The 19,563-nt window shown below is 43.1% G+C and overlaps 1 protein-coding gene across 1 annotated transcript in view; it reads left to right on the top strand.

Moving 5' to 3' along the window:
- The window catches only part of NOTCH4 (notch receptor 4), a 127,680-nt gene extending 113,822 nt beyond the window's left edge, over positions 1 to 13,858 (top strand). The window contains exons 27-32 of the mRNA XM_077483835.1: positions 3,860 to 3,938; positions 4,025 to 4,166; positions 5,400 to 5,707; positions 6,050 to 6,197; positions 6,481 to 6,578; positions 11,429 to 13,858. Coding sequence (XP_077339961.1) covers positions 3,860 to 3,938; positions 4,025 to 4,166; positions 5,400 to 5,707; positions 6,050 to 6,197; positions 6,481 to 6,578; positions 11,429 to 12,280 — 1,627 coding nt within the window. The 3' untranslated portion in view covers positions 12,281 to 13,858. The remainder of the gene's footprint in view (positions 1 to 3,859; positions 3,939 to 4,024; positions 4,167 to 5,399; positions 5,708 to 6,049; positions 6,198 to 6,480; positions 6,579 to 11,428) is intronic.
- The last annotated feature ends 5,705 nt before the right edge of the window (positions 13,859 to 19,563 follow it).

Genomic DNA, 19,563 nt, shown 5'->3' with positions numbered 1-19,563 from the left:
AACACTATTAACTCTTATACTGATGTCTTCATACCGCAATGTGTTTAGTGACTCGAGCTGTAGACTATATGTGCTGTGTAGGGATGAGCCGAACACCCCCCTGTTCGGTTCGCACCAGAACCTGCGAACAGACCTAAACTTCGTGTGAACTTTAGAACCCTATTAAAGTCTATGGGACTCGAACGTTCACAATCTAAAGTGCTCATTTTAAAGGGTAATATGCAGGTTACTGTCCTAAAAAGTGTTTGGGGACCCGGGTCCTGCCCCAGGGGACATGGATCAATGCAAAAAAAAGTTTTAAAAACGGCCGTTTTTTCAGGAGCAGTGATTTTAATAATGATTAAAGTGAAACAATAAAAGTGTAATATTCCTTTACATTTCGTAGCTGGGGGGTATCTATAGTATGCCTGTGAAGGGGCGCATGTTTCTGGTGCTTAGAACTGTCCCTGCACAAAGTGTCATTTGTGCAGGAAAAAAAGTATTTTAAAATCACTTGCGGCTATTGTCGGGTCCCGTAATACAGAGAACACTCAATGAGTGTTCTCTGCATTAGCCGACAATTCATTCATTCATTGATAAAAAAAAAAAAAAAAGCGTGGGGGTTCCCCTAAATTCAATTACCAGGCCCTTCAGGTCTGACATGGATATTAAGGGGAACCCCGTGTCAAATTTTAAAAAAAATTGACGTGGGGGTCCCCCTAAATATCCATAACCAGACCCTTCAGGTCTGATATGGATATTAAGGGGAACCCCGCATCAAATTAAAAAAAAATTGACGTGGGGGTCCCCCTAAAAATCCATATCAGACCCTTTATCCGAGCACGCAACCTGGCAGGCCGCAGGAAAAGAGGGGGGACGAGAGAGCGCCCCCCCCCTCCCTCCTGAACCGTACCAGGCCACATACCCTCAACATTGGGAGGATGCTTTGGGGGTCTGTGACCCCTCAAAGCACCTTGTCCCCATGTTGATGAGGACAAGGGCCTCATCCTCACAACCCTGGCCGTTGGTTGTGAGGGTCTGCGGGTGGGGGCTTATTAGAATCTGGAAGCCCCCTTTAACAAGGGGACCCCCAGATCCCGCCCCCCCCTGTTTGAAATGGTAAGGGGGTACAAAAGTACCCCTACCATTTCACAAAGAAAGTGTCAAAATGGTTAAATAAGACAAACACACTTTTGAAAAATTCCTTTATTAAAAATAAAAAAAATAAAAAAAAGATTCCAGCGGTGCTAATCCACTCTTGCTATCCAGCGACGGGTCTCCGGGGTCCAGCGATGGATGATCATATCCAGCGACGGGGGATCTCTCAGTCCAGCGCTGTCCATACATCCTTCTTCTGTCTCCACTCCGGAGACACTGCAGAGATCCCAGCGCTGACGTTTCTTATATTAGGAGGGTGGGGCCACCCGTCACCTGACCCCGCCCCTCTGACGCTGGAGAGGGAAGCCAGGGGTTCCCCAGTGACGTGTGGGTGACCCCGCCCCCTCTGATGTAACGCAGGTTTCTGTTACATCATTTCCGTTATAACATTTAATATAAGAAACGTCAGCGCTGGGATCTCTGCAGTGTCTCCGGAGTGGAGACAGAAGAAGGATGTATGGACAGCGCTGGACTGAGAGATCCCCCGTCGCTGGATATGATCATCCATCGCTGGACCCCGGAGACCCGTCGCTGGATAGCAAGAGTGGATTAGCACCGCTGGAATCTTTTTTTTATTTTTTTTATTTTCAATAAAGGAATTTTTCAAAAGTGTGTTTGTCTTATTTAACCATTTTGACACTTTCTTTGTGAAATGGTAGGGGTACTTTTGTACCCCCTTACCATTTCAAACAGGGGGGGGGGCCGGGATCTGGGGGTCCCCTTGTTAAAGGGGGCTTCCATATTCTGATAAGCCCCCCACCCGCAGACCCTCACAACCAATGGCCAGGGTTGTGAGGATGAGGCCCTTGTCCTCATCAACATGGGGACAAGGTGCTTTGAGGGGTCACAGACCCCCAAAGCATCCTCCCAATGTTCAGGGTATGTGGTCTGGTACGGTTCAGGAGGGAGGGGGGCCGCTCTCTCGTCCCCCCCTCTTTTCCTGCGGCCTGCCAGGTTGCGTGCTCGGATAAAGGGTCTGATATGGATTTTTAGGGGGACCCCCACGTCAATTTTTTTTTTATTTGATGCGGGGTTCCCCTTAATATCCATATCAGACCTGAAGGGTCTGGTTATGGATATTTAGGGGGACCCCCACGTCAATTTTTTTTTAAATTTGACACGGGGTTCCCCTTAATATCCATGTCAGACCTGAAGGGCCTGGTAATTGAATTTAGGGGAACCCCCACGCTTTTTTTTTTTTTTTTTTTTTTTTTTATCAATGAATGAATGAATTGTCGGCTAATGCAGAGAACACTCATTGAGTGTTCTCTGTATTACGGGACCCGACAATAGCCGCAAGTGATTTTAAAAGACTTTTTTTCCTGCACAAATGACACTTTGTGCAGGGACAGTTCTAAGCACCAGAAACATGCGCCCCTTCACAGGCATACTATAGATACCCCCCAGCTACGAAATTTAAAGGAATATTACACTTTTATTGTTTCACTTTAATCATTATTAAAATCACTGCTCCTGAAAAAACGGCCGTTTTTAAAACTTTTTTTTGCATTGATCCATGTCCCCTGGGGCATGACCCAGGTCCCCAAACACTTTTTAGGACAGTAACCTGCATATTACCCTTTAAAATGAGCACTTTAGATTTCTCCCATAGACTTGTATAGGGTGTTCCGGCTTTTTGAATTTGCTGCGAACAACCCAAATTGTTCACTGTTCGCTGAACAGGCGAACAGGCAATGTTCGAGTAGAACATGAGTTCGACTCGAACTCGAAGCTCATCCCTAGTGCTGTGTACTTACATTGCACCCCTTTGGTAACTTCAGACCAAGTAAGGACAAAGTTGCAAAAGCTTTACTTAAAGAACAAATTACCATGATGACAATCACAGGTAACAGTTCGGAATAAAGTGCAGACATTCCCCTAACAAACCCCTAGTCCCTAACTTCAGGCTTGTGGCTGCCCCAGCATACCTGCAAAAAAAGAGTTTGTACATGGCAGAGCCGCCTACATCTTGCTGGCTATCTATGTCTTTCCTCCCATACAGACTGAGTGTATGGGCAGAGCCCCACTCTCTCTCCCTTCTACACTTTAGGAGCCTTGGGATCCGGGCCCTCGTCCCTTTTATAGCACACAGGAGGGGAGGGTCGGACATAAGAAAGCCTGCCAAAAAAAAAACGGGAATGTAGTTAACCCCTAACTTTCCACTGGGGCAGCAGAGATCACCACCTGCCTACACACAGACAGAGGGGATTTGACCACCCACCCCACTCTCTCATGATAGGATTTGATTGACAGCAGCAGGAGTCAATACGCTTCCACTACTATCAATCTGCCTAGTGAGGCGTGAAAGAGAGAGGAGAGAGTAGCTGCTCTTGTGCACACTGCTGGATCAAAATCAAGCTTAGGTAAATATAAAGGGGTCTGGGGGGGATCCTGTAAATGCCTGTAACATGGTCACAGGTCACCTTTAGGAAAAGGTATGGAAATAAGATTTTCTACAGGACTCCACTATTAACTCTATCTACTGCTGATAGTAGATGCCCCTAAAACAAGGAACAGGACTATGTCTTTTTCCATCAACCACCTAAGCAATCAAATCAATCAATGTACTTCCAACTACAGCATGGTTAGTAATGTGTGAGCGCAGGCAACAAAAGTATTTTTTATCCTAAAGTATCAATCTTCTTCACATTTTGAAATTTAAAACCCCGACAAAATAAAATAAGCACAGTCTACAAATTTAACACATTTCTTTCATTTTTAGACCAATGAAACACGATTCTGTTTATGATGATACATGTCCTGAAGAAGGAATTGTGCCACCAAAATCCAGAAGACTTAAAGTAAGATGGACTTTGAATCATGATACATTTCTATTAAATCTTTGCCACATTGCCCTGTCTCACGATCTCCACTTTGACCTTTTCAGCTGGCGACAGACCCCTCCATCCTTGACCATCGGCAGTGGAGTCAACAGCATATTGATGCTGGGGTTCGTTTCCCACAATGCATTGCTCTGACACCGCCCCAGGAGGAGCCTGATGGCAGGGACGTTGATGTGAGAGGTCCAGGTGTGTGATTTGTTCTAGTGTATCAAAAGCTAAGACCTTTTTTGGGTTTTGGAGAATGGACCGTGTTTTCCATTGGGGAGATGTCCCTTCAATTCATGTTCTGGAGACACAAGAGAACATGAGATTTAAACAGGCATGTACTGGCCATTGGGACTACTGGGAGTTTCCCAGTGGGCCGATGACTCAGTGGGCCAGTCAGATGCAGTCCCGGAGCTGCTCCTCACTTATAGGAATGATTGCTATTTCATTCATATCACCAAGGAGCAGTTGCCAACACTTGCTGGAATGAGGATTAGGCTTTCTGCTCCCTTCAACCTGGGGAGATAAAAAGCTGGCAGGCTTTCCTTCCTCTTTCCCCTTATCACTTGTCACTTATCTCGTGACTGGAGAGAGGAAGATAAGCTGCCTTCATTCTAGAGAGCTGTGAGTACATGGGAAGAAAAGGGGTGATGCCTGATGTAAGAAGACACTGATGGGGACCACTGTGATGTAAGGGGGTGCTGATGGGGACCACTCTGATGTAAGGGGGTGCTAATGGGGACCATTCTGATGTGAAGGGGGGTGTTGATGGGGATCACTCTGATGTGAAGGGAGGGTGCTGATGGGGACCACTCTTACATAAGGGGGTGCTGATGGGGACCACTCTGATGTAAGAGGGTGCTGATGGGGACCACTCTTATGTAAGGGGGTGCTGATGAGGACCACTCTGATGTAAGGGGATGCTGGTGGACCACTCTAATGAAAATGGGTGACTCTGATGTAAGTGGGTGCTGATGGGGCCACTCTGATGTAAGGGGGTGCAGGTGGGGACACTCTGATGTAAGGGAGACGCTGTTGGGGACCACTCTGATGTAAGTTGGGTGCTTATGGGGACACTCAAAATTAAAGTGGGACGATTTGGATGAAGTCCAGGGCCCAATTTATGTCCCAGTCCAGCCCTGGATGTAATCTCCCCAAAAAACAGAAATCCACTGGAGCAGACATACATGTTGCTAGATTTTACCTCTATTCCTGTTCTGGTGACAACTCAGAGTTTTCGATGTTCCTCATTTTCATGTACAAATGTAGAAAGTGAATCTCCCTAGCAGGGACATGGCAGCAAACAAAATAGATTTTAGGTATTTTAATACATTATAGGGGTAGATATTTGTTATGAATGTAGAACAGGGTCAAAAAAGACTATTTATCTGCTTGTTTTGTAAAGTTTTTTTGATGAGTCCAATGTTTTTTTAGATGGAGTGACTCCACTTATGTCGGCTATATGTGCGGGAGGAGGTCTGGAACCCATTGGAGGTGGCGTAGATCCACCAGAAATTGAAAACTCGGCAAGCGTCATCTCAGATTTGATTGGTCAGGGCGCCAGTCTCAATGCCCAGACTGACTCCACCGGAGAGACGGCGCTTCATCTGGCTGCCAGATTCTCCAGACAAGATGCCGGCAAGGTCATGCTGGATGCCGGAGCAGATACAAACGTGCAGGACAGGCTGGGAAGGACCCCTCTCCACACGGCTATCGCTGCCGATGCTCTGGGAGTTTTCCAGGTGACTTTTATACATTTGGAGAAATAACAGTCAGTAGATAGACAGTTATAAACAATTCACAAAAGTGACTCAACCTGCTACACTAAGTTATTGTTGTTCCCTCACGTGGAAACATTAGTGAAACTCTAACTTCCCTTTTAAAAGGACTGAGTTGTTTTTAGAAAAAACATCAACCTATATGTAAATCTTCATTCCCTAAAACCTAAATAGAAAACTGTATTACAGTCTCACATCTAGAACGATCCTTGTTGCATTCCCAGCTGTGCATTTCAGAGATGACAACTGGAAGCTGATTGGTTTCTATGGATTAAGCCATTTTGTGATCTTCCCTTTCTCCACCAGACCCTGTTACGATGCCGCCAGACAGACATTGACGCCAGAATGCACGATGGATCCACGCCACTCATCCTGGCCTCTCGCCTTCCGGTACTGAACATGGTGGAAGAATTGGTGGCATGTGGAGCAGACATAGGTGCAACAGATAAGCGAGGTATACCACCATTATGGATTGCCAATCTGCACTGTCTTCTAACAAGCCTTGTTCTAAGCAGGCAGGTCAATCTGCCATGTTTCATGTATTTATCTATCTGTAACATTTATATGATGGTAGTTTACTAAATTAATCTTTTTGTACAAAAATAAATGAAAGCAAAATTTGTCTGTGTTGCCATTGCCCTGATCATTGTGAGCAAGTCCTGTACTTTACAAAATTAGATTCCTTTAAATATGGGTTCTGTTTCCATTTCCTCTTATTATCTATGCTCTTCCTGTAGGTAAATCTGCTCTACACTGGGCCGCTGCCGTGAACAATGTACCAGCAATGAAGACCCTTTTGTCTCATGGGGCTAACAAGGATCTTCAGGATAAGAGGGTAAGAAACGGGCATAACCCTGGAGCTAAATTGGTGGCCTAGAGACCACATGCAGCTGCAGTTTGTGGAAATTTGACACATATAATCCCAAGGGTAGCTACCACATTCTTTGTTTTCGAGGTAAATACCCAGATGCCCATCCACAAAGAAATCCATACAAATCCAAAACCGGTAAAGAGGCACTCACGGGTCTTACAGAAGAGATAGATCAAAACAAAATATGGTCTGAGCTTCATCAAAACATTGAAAATAAAAATGCTTCTGTTTTGATCTACTGTATCTCCTCTGCAAGACCCATGAGTGCCTCTATACAAGTTTTGGAGATAGATAGATACATACAGGGCTTTTTTTCAGCAGGAATGTAGGGGAATGCAGTTCTGGCACCTCCAGCACTGAATGTATATGATAGCAAGGGGTATGGGAAGTGCTAAGGGATCTATTGTCACTGGTGGGGCCTGTTTTGTGTGAGGGTTTGCTGTTGGTGGTGGGAAATCTATTGTTGCTGGGGGGTCTTATGTTTCTGGTAGCAATCTACTATTGAGGGTGAGGTCTATTAGTGTTGTATGCTGGAGGGTCTACTAATTCTGGCTGCTAGGAGATCTGTTGTTGCTGCTAGGGGGAGTCTAATGTTGCTGGGGTGGATCTTTTGTTATTGGGGGTGGGGTCTATTGTTGTTGGGGGGCCTATTGTTACTGGGTTGGGGTCCATTGTTGCCGGGAGAGTCTATTATTGTATGAGGGATCTATTGGTGCTGGGGGATCTATTTTTGCTGGCTCCAGGGGATCTATTTTACTGCTTTTCTTGTTTTTAGACAAGAACTAATTCCATACAAATTTATTAGAAACACAAAATGATACTTGGGGCAGAACTGGGAGGAGGGAAGGGGGTGGAACCAAGGGAAGGTGCTGAGAGGAGTGTAGGGCGTGGAGATAAGGGAGAGTGATAGATAGATAGATAGATAGATAGATAGATAGATAGATAGATAGATAGATAGATAGATAGATAGATAGATAGATAGATAGATAGATAGATAGATAGATAAATGAAGGATTGCTGCACTTAAAATTTATTACAAAAACAATTTATTTTTTTACAAACAATGCATAATGTGTTACATTTTATCACAGTTTCAGGCTAGGTTGTTAGTTCCCTTCCTCAGATAAGAATGTTCTCATCTGAGCAAGGGTGCTAACAACCTAGCCCAAAACTGTCATATAATAGAAAACATTATGCATTGTTTGCAATTTTTATTTTATTTTTTAAATACATTTTAAGTGCATTAATCCTTTGTTTTTCGCATATTGCCTGTGGGAAGGTGTGATTGCTTTGCATTGGGAACCATTCATTACCGGAGCACATTTCACCATATCTATTGGAAAAAAAATAAATATATATATATATATATATATATATATATATATATATATGTTTTAATGTTTAAAATTTATATATATATATATATATATATATATATATATATATATATATATATATATATATATATATATATATATATTTATATATATACACACACACACACATACAACCAATGCAAATGAAGGTGTGAGCCAGGCAAACGTGTAAAATGAATCGTGGCACCATCCCATTCAACTACATAACAAACTACAACATAACCCCTGTAAGAGGGAGGGCCACAAAAAGTAAGAGGGGACCTCAACAATCACAAGGGGAAGGGAATTTAATTAGAACCTTCAATAGTGTAAAAACATAATTTTATTGTATCACAATTAAAAAGATGAAGTGCCATCAAAAGTAAAATCATATCATATAAAACCATTACAGCGTTAGACAGTCAGTCTTAATATGTGTATGGAATCAATGTGTTTTGCTGTTGATAGCTTCTTCAGGATTCACACTTAATGATGGACACCATATGAATATGAATTGGTTCTTAATGCATCCACCAACACTACCGTTTGTGTAACCAAACAAGAGTTTGGTGTTTCTTGTTTGGTGAGACTAAAGCCTCATACACACGATAGGACTTTGTACAAACTTTCCCTTGGATTTTTGTACAAAGGGCGTCGGCCCTGAACTTGTATTGCATACACACAGCAGGACTTTTTCAGCCAACTTTCACCAAATCACGTGGTTTTTCTGCTCTTTACCGCCACCTTTGGTCAACTTCTGTATTGTTGTCTGATCTTTTGCATTGGTTCTGAGCATGCCTGTTTGTACTTTGTACAAAAGTCCTATGGTTTTCTTTAAGGCCCATACACACGATCAGAGTTTTTGAAAACAAACATGCAAATTAGCTGTTTTAAGGCACCATCCTTCCGTTTGTATGCTCCATCGGCAAACTTTTTCACTTTTCATTGGACTTTCGTTGGCTGTGCGAACGGACAAACTTTCTGGCAACAAAAGTCTGATGGAGCAAAGTCTGATCGTGTGTACAGAAAACCATAGGACTTTTGTACAAAGTACAAACAGGCATGCTCAGAACCAATGCAAAAGATCAGACAACAATACAGAAGTTGACCAAAGGTGGCGGTAAAGAGCAGAAAAACCACATGATTTGGTGAAAGTTGGCTGAAAAAGTCCTGCTGTGTGTATGCAATACAAGTTCAGGGCCGACGCCCCTTTGTACAAAAATCCAAGGGAAAGTTTGTACAAAGTCCTATCGTGTGTATGAGGCTTTACGCACAATCAGAATTTGCTCCATCGGACTTTTGTTGCCAGAAAGTTTGTCCGTTCGCACAGCCAACAAAAGTTCAATGAAAACCAAAAAAGTTTGTCCGATGGAGCGTACACACGGTTGGATGTTGCTCCACAACAGCTAATTTGCATATTTGTTGTCAAAAAGTCTGATCGTGTGTATGGGCCTAAACAGTCGTGTTTGGTGGATGCATTAAGAACAGATTCATATTTTTGTGACATTTAAGGCCCATACACACGATCAGATTTTTTGACAACAAACATGCAAATTAGCTAATTTGGAGCAACATCCGACCGTGTGTACGCTCCATCGGACAAACTTTTTTGGTTTTCATCGGACTTTTGTTGGCTGTGCGAACGGACAAACTTTCTGGCAACAAAAGTCCGATGGAGCAAAGTCTGATCATGTGTACAGAAAACCATAGGACTTTTGTACAAAGTACAAACACGCATGCTCAGAACCAATGCAAAAGATCAGACAACAATACAGAAGTTGACCAAAGGTGGCGGTAAAGAGCAGAAAAACCACGTGATTTGGTGAAAGTTGGCTGAAAAAGTCCTGCCGTGTGTATGCAATACAAGTTCAGAGCCAACGCTCTTTGTACAAAAATCCAAGGGAAAGTTTGTACAAAGTCCTATCGTGTGTATGAGGCTTTACAATGCCTAGGTCTCCCTGAAAGTCAGTAACAGTCTTATCTATGTGGTGTCCATCATTAAGCGTAAGTTTTGAAGAAGCTATTAACAACTAAATGCATACGCTTAAAAAAATCTAAAGTATCATACACACAATAGGACTTTGTACAAACTTTCCCTTGGATTTTTGTACAAAGGGCGTCGGCCCTGAACTTGTATTGCATACACACAGCAGGACTTTTTCAGCCAACTTTCACCAAATCACGTGGTTTTTCTGCTCTTTACCGCCACCTTTGGTCAACTTCTGTATTGTTGTCTGATCTTTTTCATTGGTTCTGAGCATGCCTGTTTGTACTTTGTACAAAAGTCCTATGGTTTGCTGTACACACGATCAGACTTTGCTCCATCGAACTTTTGTTGCCAGAAAGTTTGTCTGTTCGCACAGCCAACAAAAGTCTGATGAAAAGCAAAAAAGTTTGTCCGATGGAGAGTACACACGGTGGGATGTTGCTCCAAAACAGCTAATTTGCATGTTTGTTGTCAAAAAGTCTGATCATGTGTATGGGCCTTAAGACTGACCGTCTAACACTGTATTGGTTTTATATTATATGATTTTACTTTTGATGGCACTTCATCTTTTTAATTGTGATACAATAAAATTATGTTTTTATACTATTGAAGGTTCTATTCTTCCTCACTTGTTGGCACAATTAAAGCCCCTTCCTCTGTGGTTGTTGAGGTCCCCTCCACCTTTTTAGGATGTGGCCCTCCCTCTTACAGGGGTTATGTTGTGGTTTGTTATATATACATACTTTTACTGTTCCAGCATGACTGCGCACAAAACCAGCTCCATGAAGACATGGCTGGATGAGTCTGGTGTGGAGTACCCCAAGTGGTCCATACAGAGCCCTAACTTTGAACACTATGGGATGAATTTGAACACTGATTATGAGCCAGGTCGTCTTGTTCAACATCAGTGCCTTTCCTCACAAATGTTCTTTCAGCTGAATGAGTAAAATTCTCAAAAAAACACTGTGTGAATGTCTCAAACATTCACACAGCTGTCATGATTAATTCCAATAATACATTTATTTTCTACGATTGTCACCTCCAGCTAGGGGCCATGCCATAATGCTGTATTCTCCTGATTGAGATATTTCAGGCAAATGGCACATTATGACCACTGGGTGTAGCTGGCATTTATAGGAAAAAAACGTATGTAAATGAAATAAACAACCTCTTTGCATAGTTGGTATGCCTATCACAGCCGGTGGGTCTAGAACTACTATGGATTCAATTTATTTAAAATACAACAATCATTTTATGTTTTTTAGTGTAACACAATAGTTAGGCCAGCTTAGGAAAGAGGTTGCTTTGTGGCAAATAGTAGATTAAATTCTTTACGACTAATTAATTAATACAGGATATTTCAATAAATTATTTTTTTTTTTACAATGTAAAACAAATACAACATCATATACATTGTCACCAAATTATCACTCTGCTAAGATTACTTGTCTGTTTCCTTATGTCCAAAACAGGACCAAACTGCACTGTTCCTGGCCGCTAGAGAGGGTAGTTACGAAGCCGTCTGCCTTCTCCTCGAGCACCAAGTAAATCGAGAGTTGTGTGATCATGTAGGCCATCAGCCTCGACATGCAGCACGTGAACGTGGACACAGAGATATCCAACGCCTTCTTGAAGAATGCAACCAAATAGTGAACCGCAACCCACCTGCTGCTCCTCTGGTTGGAGCACCACAGCTGAAAAAGACTCCGCGGCCTAGAGTCAAAGAGATAACCAAGCCTGCCCCGTTACCGCACATAGACCTGAGCAGCTCCTGTTATCACAATCCTCCTCCTGTTTCAGCACCTCCCTTTCTGCCAGGGAACCAATCAGAGAGCAACTGTTGCCAATCTCATCATGCTATGGTCAACTATGGAGGTAATTGTCCACCCTATGCTCGCAGTGGCTCCTTCTCATCAGGGGTTGCAGGATGCCAGTGGGGCCATAGAGGATGGAGAGTTCATTTTTGTCCAACAGGATGTACCGTGCCTGAGGCATCCTACTCAACAGGAGGACAACAGATGTCCCCTCATGCCCACTGGTTGCCAGAATCTCAACATCCCCAGTCTCCAAACTGCCAAAAGCCAGGCCCCAACTTCTGTTCCACTCCAGCCGCAGAGCCGATACCAAACAAAGACTTGCCCTGCACTCCTACTGACCAGCTGGGGCACAATATCTACCTGACCCCACCTTCATCACAGTATGGATTTCCATCCCCTGCCAGTCCTGAAGAAACACAGTCTTCACAAAAAACATGCATGCACCATCACCCATTCCTTACTCCTTCACCAGAATCCAGGAACCCCTGGGGAATTGCATCACCATAGAAATATTTTAGTTGCACAAGGATTGTGGGTTTAAACCAAGACAAGGAATTGGTGACTGCCAAAAAATTCAAGAGCCAATTGATGCATTCTCAGAACCAGCATGCACTTTGGAAGGTGCTAGGAAAGGCATCAAATTCAGATGCATGAGGGCCAATTGGTTTAAACCAAGACAAGGAGTGGGTGGATGAACTACTGTAGAGTTCAGGGTTGGTCCAAGCAGTCTTGGAACCAGCAGGCACTTTTGAAGGAGCTAGAGAAGGCACAAAACCTTTGTGCAATAGCAACATTTAATGAAGTCCAATGGCTACCTATCTCATGGGATCTGACTAACTCCGACTTTTAAATGTGTAAGCATCTTGATGTGACTATTTAAGTGACTGCAAAACAAAAACATTTGCTATGTTACATAGAAGAAGTGAAGCTCAGTTATATTATGATAATGACAAAAACAGGGGGAAAAAATCAATTTCAAGACATGGGAGCAGCAGATGAACATTGTTCTGTGTTTTTCAGCCGTGATTGATCATGGTCTGAACTTTGCTGCAACCATACCAAAATATACCTCTTCTTTTGCCATAAGTGCCTTAAGGAAAATATAGAGGAGTAATATGACAAAATAGACCTCCAATTGTTTCTGTAAGTGTTGTAAGTGTATCTGTAAGTAGTAAAGTTCCTCATAGAAGGTAAGAGAAGTTAAGGGAGTACTCGATAGTATAAGATATCAAAAGTGCTTGAAACGGGTTGGAAATAGTAGCTGGCGTATAGAAGGCTGCACTAATATGATGCAGACAACCAGTAGAGATGTTCGTGGGAAATATGTCTGTCCTCAGGCAGAATATGGTGGGTGCTTGTTGGTTTTGGGAGACCCGGTCAATTTTATGAGGTTCCCATGGTATATATTTGGACACGCAAAGTTGCCCATTGACATTAAATACTCGAGTGTGCTCCTGAGTCTGAAATGGGAAAACTTAATAGGCACATGTCATATACATGTCATTAAAACAAATAACATTTTAGATGTTGCTGCTCAAGAGTGTACCAAAATATTAGTGAACAGGTGCTCACCCATATACCATCGTATGATAGTAATCTGCCAATACAGTACCTGTTTTTACATGTGGAAAGATGGAAAGTGAGAAGTCCATTATCCAGTAGTCCTACTGTGGCTCAGCATGTATATTTAATGTGATAATAGCACATCGTTCCATTTCTTTCGGAATAAGGAAATGAATCTTCAATGCTAAAAATGGGATTCTCAGATATAATGGGTATGATATTTTCAAGTTTAAATTGTCCTGTGTTCAAAAGTTACTTCTGAGCTATTTTAGTAATATAGCTCTGCAATAAATTTAGGCATATTAGTAGGAATATGAGATCTCTTGTGGTGTTTGATCATGTGACCCTTGTCAAGGTGCTTATAACCAGGTCTCTATTGATCTTAAGTATACCGTATATACTCGAGTATAAGCCGAGATTTTCAGCCTCTTTTTTGAGGCTGAAAGTGCCCCCCTCGGCTTATACTCGAGTCATCGCCGTCTGCCTGCCCGATCAGCGTGTCGAGCAGACAGACGGCGGCCATTCTACTATTCAAAAGCCGCGCCTCCCTGTCTGTGATAGGCGGAACACTCAATTTCCCAGCAGTCAGTGTTCCGCCTATCACAGACATCCGCTCATTCTCATACTACGGACGAGGATGAGAGGATGTCCGTGATAGGCGGAACACTGACTGCTGGGAAATTGAGTGTTCCGCCTATCACAGACAGGGAGGCGCGGCTTTTGAACAGAGGAATGGCCGCCGTCTGTCAGACGAGGAAAGCATGGCACACAGAGGCTGCAGATCGGCACAGGTAGGCAGGGATGGACAGGACACAGCGACGGACGGGACACAGCGACGGACGGGACACAGCGACGGACGGGACACAGCGACGGGCGGGACACAGCGACAGACGGGACACAGGGACGGACGGGACACAGGGACGGACGGGACACAGGGATGGACACAGGGACACAGGGATGGACACAGGGACGGACGGGACACAGGGATGGACACAGGGATGGACGGGACACAGGGATGGACACAGGGATGGACGGGACACAGGGATGGACACAGGGATGTCAATAAGTTTCCCAGTTTTTTTGTGGTAAATTGGGGGCCTCGGCTTATATTCGGGTCGGCCTATACTCGAGTATATACGGTAGCTGTTTTTTCCAAGCCCCATATATATAACCCAGATTGATAAAGACCAGCGTCAAGTAATTAGTAGCTTTACAGTAATAATCAACAGAAAGTATTGAAAACACAATTTGGACCAAGAAAGTGTTGCACATACGTAGCCACAATCCATAACAATATCAAATTATTATGCAAAAATCCACAAAACCTTATGCCGCGTACACACGACCGGACTTTTTGACAGCAAAGGTCCGACGGAACATGTCCGTCGGACAGTTTGATCGTGTGTGGGCTCCATCGGACCTTTGCTTGCCAAAAATCCGGCGGACTTTAGAAATAGAACATTTTAAATTTTTCCACCGGAACTCCGTTGTACCAAGAAATTCGTTCGTCTGTATGCTGCTCCGAATGGACAAAAACCGACGTAGCTATTGGCTACTGGCTATGAACTTCCTTATTCTAGTCCGGTCGTACGTCATCACGTTCGAATCAGTTGGACTTTGGTGTGATTGTGTGTGTGACCAAGTCCGTTCATTCGGAAAGTCAGATGGAACTCCGCCGAAAGTCCGTCTGAAAGACCGTCGGACCTAGTCCCTCGAAAGGTCCGGTCGTGTGTACGCGGCATTATAGTACACTAATGCAACCTATTCATTTTGAATGGGCCCCAACACAGGAAAAATCACATTTTTACCATAGTGCAGGTTTGACCCAAAGATGCGTGTGGGTGTTGTTCCTAATGACTGCCACTCTAATGCATTGCACAATGCCTAACACATTCCCATGTGGTCAGTTGTTTGTTTTACCCAATGTTAGGGGGAAATTTCCCCTGGCCACCAATGCAAAGAGGGCATTTCCACTCACCAACAGAGTAATGGGGGCGTTTCCATTGGACACCAATATAAAGATCATATTTCCACTGGCCAACAATGTACAGGGGGCATTTTCACTGGCCACCAATGTAAGGGGGGCATTTCCATTGGACACCAATATAAAAGATCGTATTTCCACTGGCCACCAATGTAAAGGGGCCAGTTACACTGAGCCCATATGTAAAGTGGTAATTTCCATTGACTATCATTGTAAAGGGGGTATTTCCAGGGATCTCCAAACTGTTGCTGAACTACTGGTCCCATTAAGCATTGTGAAACTCTGACATTCACAGACATAACTAGGCATGATGAGAATTGAAGTTCCTGAACAAATGGAGGGCCATAGTTTGGAGACCCCTGCTAGACCATCAATATTCTGTAGCCAACACAGAAAGTGAGAGGAAATCCCTCAAAAGTGAGTAAATCTCTGATTGTCACCAGAACTTGTGTGCTCTTTGGAAAATTTCTGCTCTATTCTTTTTCTAGTGACAACCCAGAATTTTGGGGATTTTCTTTCACTTTCACTCTCAGTGATAATGATAAACCAGACAAATAGAGAGGGTGACTCTCCCTAAAGGGGACACAGACATCAATAAAAACCTGACAGGTCTAAAACTAAGTTTGGTCGGTCTGTGCTACAAGAGTGGGTTTTCTTTCTGATATTTTGATAAATAAGACCCATTGCATATAGGAGGATTTTTTGAAATATTTCCATATGTGAAGCACTTAAAAGTAAACCATGTTCTCTTATTGATGTAATAGCCAAGGGTATGTACTAGTATGTACAGTAAATGCCATTGGGGTGTATTTTTTATTAAAAACTAAGTAAATAATACATATTGTCTGTTGTGTCTTGATATTTGCAAATGAATAAGAATAGTCGATGTGAAATGAAAATGTTGAGCGATAACTTCAAAGCACTACTAAAGTTAAAAGATAAGTTTGGCCAAAGCTTTTTTAGTCATTTTTCTCTTGTTGGTCAGAGGAATACACTTACTTTTCCACTCCTGTGACCCAGAGTAAGCTTACAGCTGGCTAAAGCCTGCTGTCAGGATATGTCACAGAACCGCTGCAGAATCAGGGAGGATCCTGACCATCAACCCGGATGCCCGATTAACAGCTGAGAAATCAGAGGAAAATCAACAAAAGCCAGTCGTCTAAAGGGCCTGCCATTCTTTATTGCAGATAAGTTGAAATAAGAGCCAACATGTTTCCAGGCCAAACAGTCCCCCTTGAAAACAAACAAACAAAAAAAAAGGCTTCCTACAGCAGGACTCTGTAGATATTTAAACTTATCAGTCTAAGGTGACCAGATTTTTTAAATGAAATCTGGGGACATATTTTTTTTATTGGCAAATGGTAAACTATTTTATAAGCATATCTTCCTCAAATGATATATGCGGTGTATGTAGTATGTGTTTATGGAATGATTGCATAATATATACATTATTTCTCAATTTTTGTCCATGAGATTAAAAAAAAGAAACTTCTTAGAACTTTTTTGGCTATGACTACCAAATGTTAAGAAGATAAGATAGGAAAGAAACTTTTCAATGCATATTTTGTATTTTATTCTTACCAAAGAAGCGCAGAGATGAGCTATGTACAGATTGCAGAGTTCAGGGTTGCTTTATGTACAGAGTGCAGAGTCCAGGGGTGTGCGATGTACAGAGTGCATAGTCCAGGGGCACACGATGTACAGAGTGCAGTGTTCAGGGGTGCGCAATGTACAGAGTGCATAGTTAAGAGGTGCGCAATGTACAGAGTCCAGAGTTCAGGCGTGCGCACCCTTAAGAGTGCAGAGTTCAAGGGTGCGCTATATATACAGTGCAGAAATCAGGATTGCGCTACATACACAGTGCAGAGATCAGGAATGCACTATGTACACAGTGCAGAGTTAAGGAGTGCACTACACTGAATGTGCTCAGCAACCTGAGTGCCAGAGCTCTAGCCTGATGGCCTGGATGGAGGCAGGGATTGAAGGAAGGAGGGATAGATGTATGGATGGAGCAAGGGATGGTTGGAAGGAAGGAAGGGATGGATGGATGAATGTATGTTTGGATGGATAGAGGGAGAAACGGTTAGATGGATGGAACAAGAGATAGTTGGTTTGAGAGAGGGATGGATGGGGAGAGGGAAGAATGGGGGGAGGGATGGATTGATATAGAGAGGGAGGGGATGGATGGAGGGTGGGATGGATGGTGGGATGGAGGGATAGAACACACAGATATCCTTTCCTGGTGCTGCTCTTCTAACTTTCTGTATCACACACTGTGAAAACAGCCTCTGCTATCTCATTGTAGAGACTGAGAAATTATCCATCTGCCTCTTGTAATCCATGCTCCATAGCTAGCTATGTTTTCTCTACTCCTCTCCTGTCCCCCTCCTATCGATCTGCTGGAACCTCCTCCTTATACAGCTTAGCTTAGAAATCAAATAAGATGGGCCGAGGAAGGGGGCGGATACATGGCGTTCTCATTGGCTGAGGAAGCAGCAGAGAGGCAGCATATCAATCAGCCTCTGAAATCAAACTGCGGGTCCAACTACAGATTATCGGTTTATATGGCCAGAGCAGCTGTATCCCTCCACAGGAAAAAGTGCCCCCAGCCTTCTGGCATCGATAGAAAATGTGCAGGTACAAACAATTGTGACATATGCAAGTAGTGGCATCTGAATTTTGGGGGTACTATGAGGGTGCTTAAAGAATTTTTGGGGGTGCTTAAGCACTCCCAAGCACCCACCTGGTGCCGCCGCTGCCAGGGACAAATCCGGGGACAGACTTGGTCCAGGGACAGTGTCCCTAGTCCGGGGACTGTTCCTGGAAACCGGTGATGTCTGGTCACCTTATAACAGTCAACACTTAAAGTAGAACTATAGGCAAAACCTTTTTTTACATTTTGAATAGAGTAAGGGAAGTTTATAACTCCTCTCAGATTTTTTTTTCGACATCTGTGGTCCATTGCAGAGATTTCTTTTCACTTCCTGTCCCATAGCAAAACAGGAAGTAAGAGAAAATCCCTACAAAATTGAGGGAATTTTTTTGGGGGCCAGGTCACCAGAACTAGTGTCCCAATTGGAAAATTTCCTCTCTATTAATTTTCTGGGGACAACCCGAAATTAGGGATTTTCTTTTACTTTCACTTTCAATTATAATGGTAAATGGGACAAAGAGAGAGGGTGAATCTCCTTAATGGGGGCACAGACGGCAATAAAAACTGACACACATTCTAATCCCTCTCCACTCAAAGATTTTCCTTTAGTTATACTTTAGTTTAATGCATGTGTCTCTCTAGTACACATCTATTGTGGCTTATGATGCTCCATTTTCTGTCATATAACACTTTCCAGGAGCCTTATAAATAAAGTCCTGTAAGAAGCCTTTTTCATTTTCTTTTTAAACCCTGATGAATGGATTGTTTGTCCCCTGAAACGCATTAGCTTGCTTTTTGTACCTTCCTTTTATTTCAGCGTAATAATCAGTAATTAATTGTGGGCCATTAAAAGAACCAGCTGGCACTCTTTTTGTTAATTAGACAGACAGAAGACAACATTATTACTGTCAAATTCCTGAATGAATCCTCAGGAAGGATGTACTGGAAATGGAGCGAGTACAAAGAATGACAACAAAGCTAATAAAGGGTCTGAAGGATATTAGTTACGAAGAAAGGTTGCGAATACCAAACTTATTCTCTCTGGAGAAGAGGTGCTTGAGAGGGGATATGATTTAAATTTACAAATACCATACTGGTGACCCCACAATAGGGATAAAACTTTTTCACGGCAGGGAGTTTAATCAGACACGTGGCCAATCACTAAAATTTGAAGAAAAGAGGTTTAACCTTAAACTGCGTAGAGGGTTCTTTACTATAAGAGCCGCAAGGATGTGGAATTCCCTTCCACGGTGGTTTCAGCGCGGGGGGGGTCGATATTTAAAAAAAAAATATTAGACACCTGAATGACCGCAACATAGAGGGATATACAATGAAATACTGACATATAATCACACACGTAGGTTGGACTTGATGGACTTGAGTCTTTTTTCAACCTCACCTACTATGTAACTATGATATGATGGGGGGGGGCCTCTGATGTCGAAGGGGAGCTTCTGATGTTATGGGGGACCTCTGATGTAATGAGGGGACCTCTGATGTGACGGGGGACCTTTGATGTAAATGTAGGGCTCTGTTGTGACTGGGGGACCTTTTATGTGAATGCAGGGCTCTGATGTGACAAGGGGACCT

This window comes from Lithobates pipiens, unplaced genomic scaffold (assembly GCF_037356315.1).
Source record: "Lithobates pipiens isolate NorthernLeopardFrog02 unplaced genomic scaffold, aLitPip1_a1.2 Scaffold_1, whole genome shotgun sequence".
Classification (NCBI taxonomy): Eukaryota; Metazoa; Chordata; class Amphibia; order Anura; family Ranidae; genus Lithobates; species Lithobates pipiens.
The sequence above is the reverse complement of the archived record's forward strand: the minus strand, read 5'-3'. Positions and strand labels throughout refer to the sequence as shown.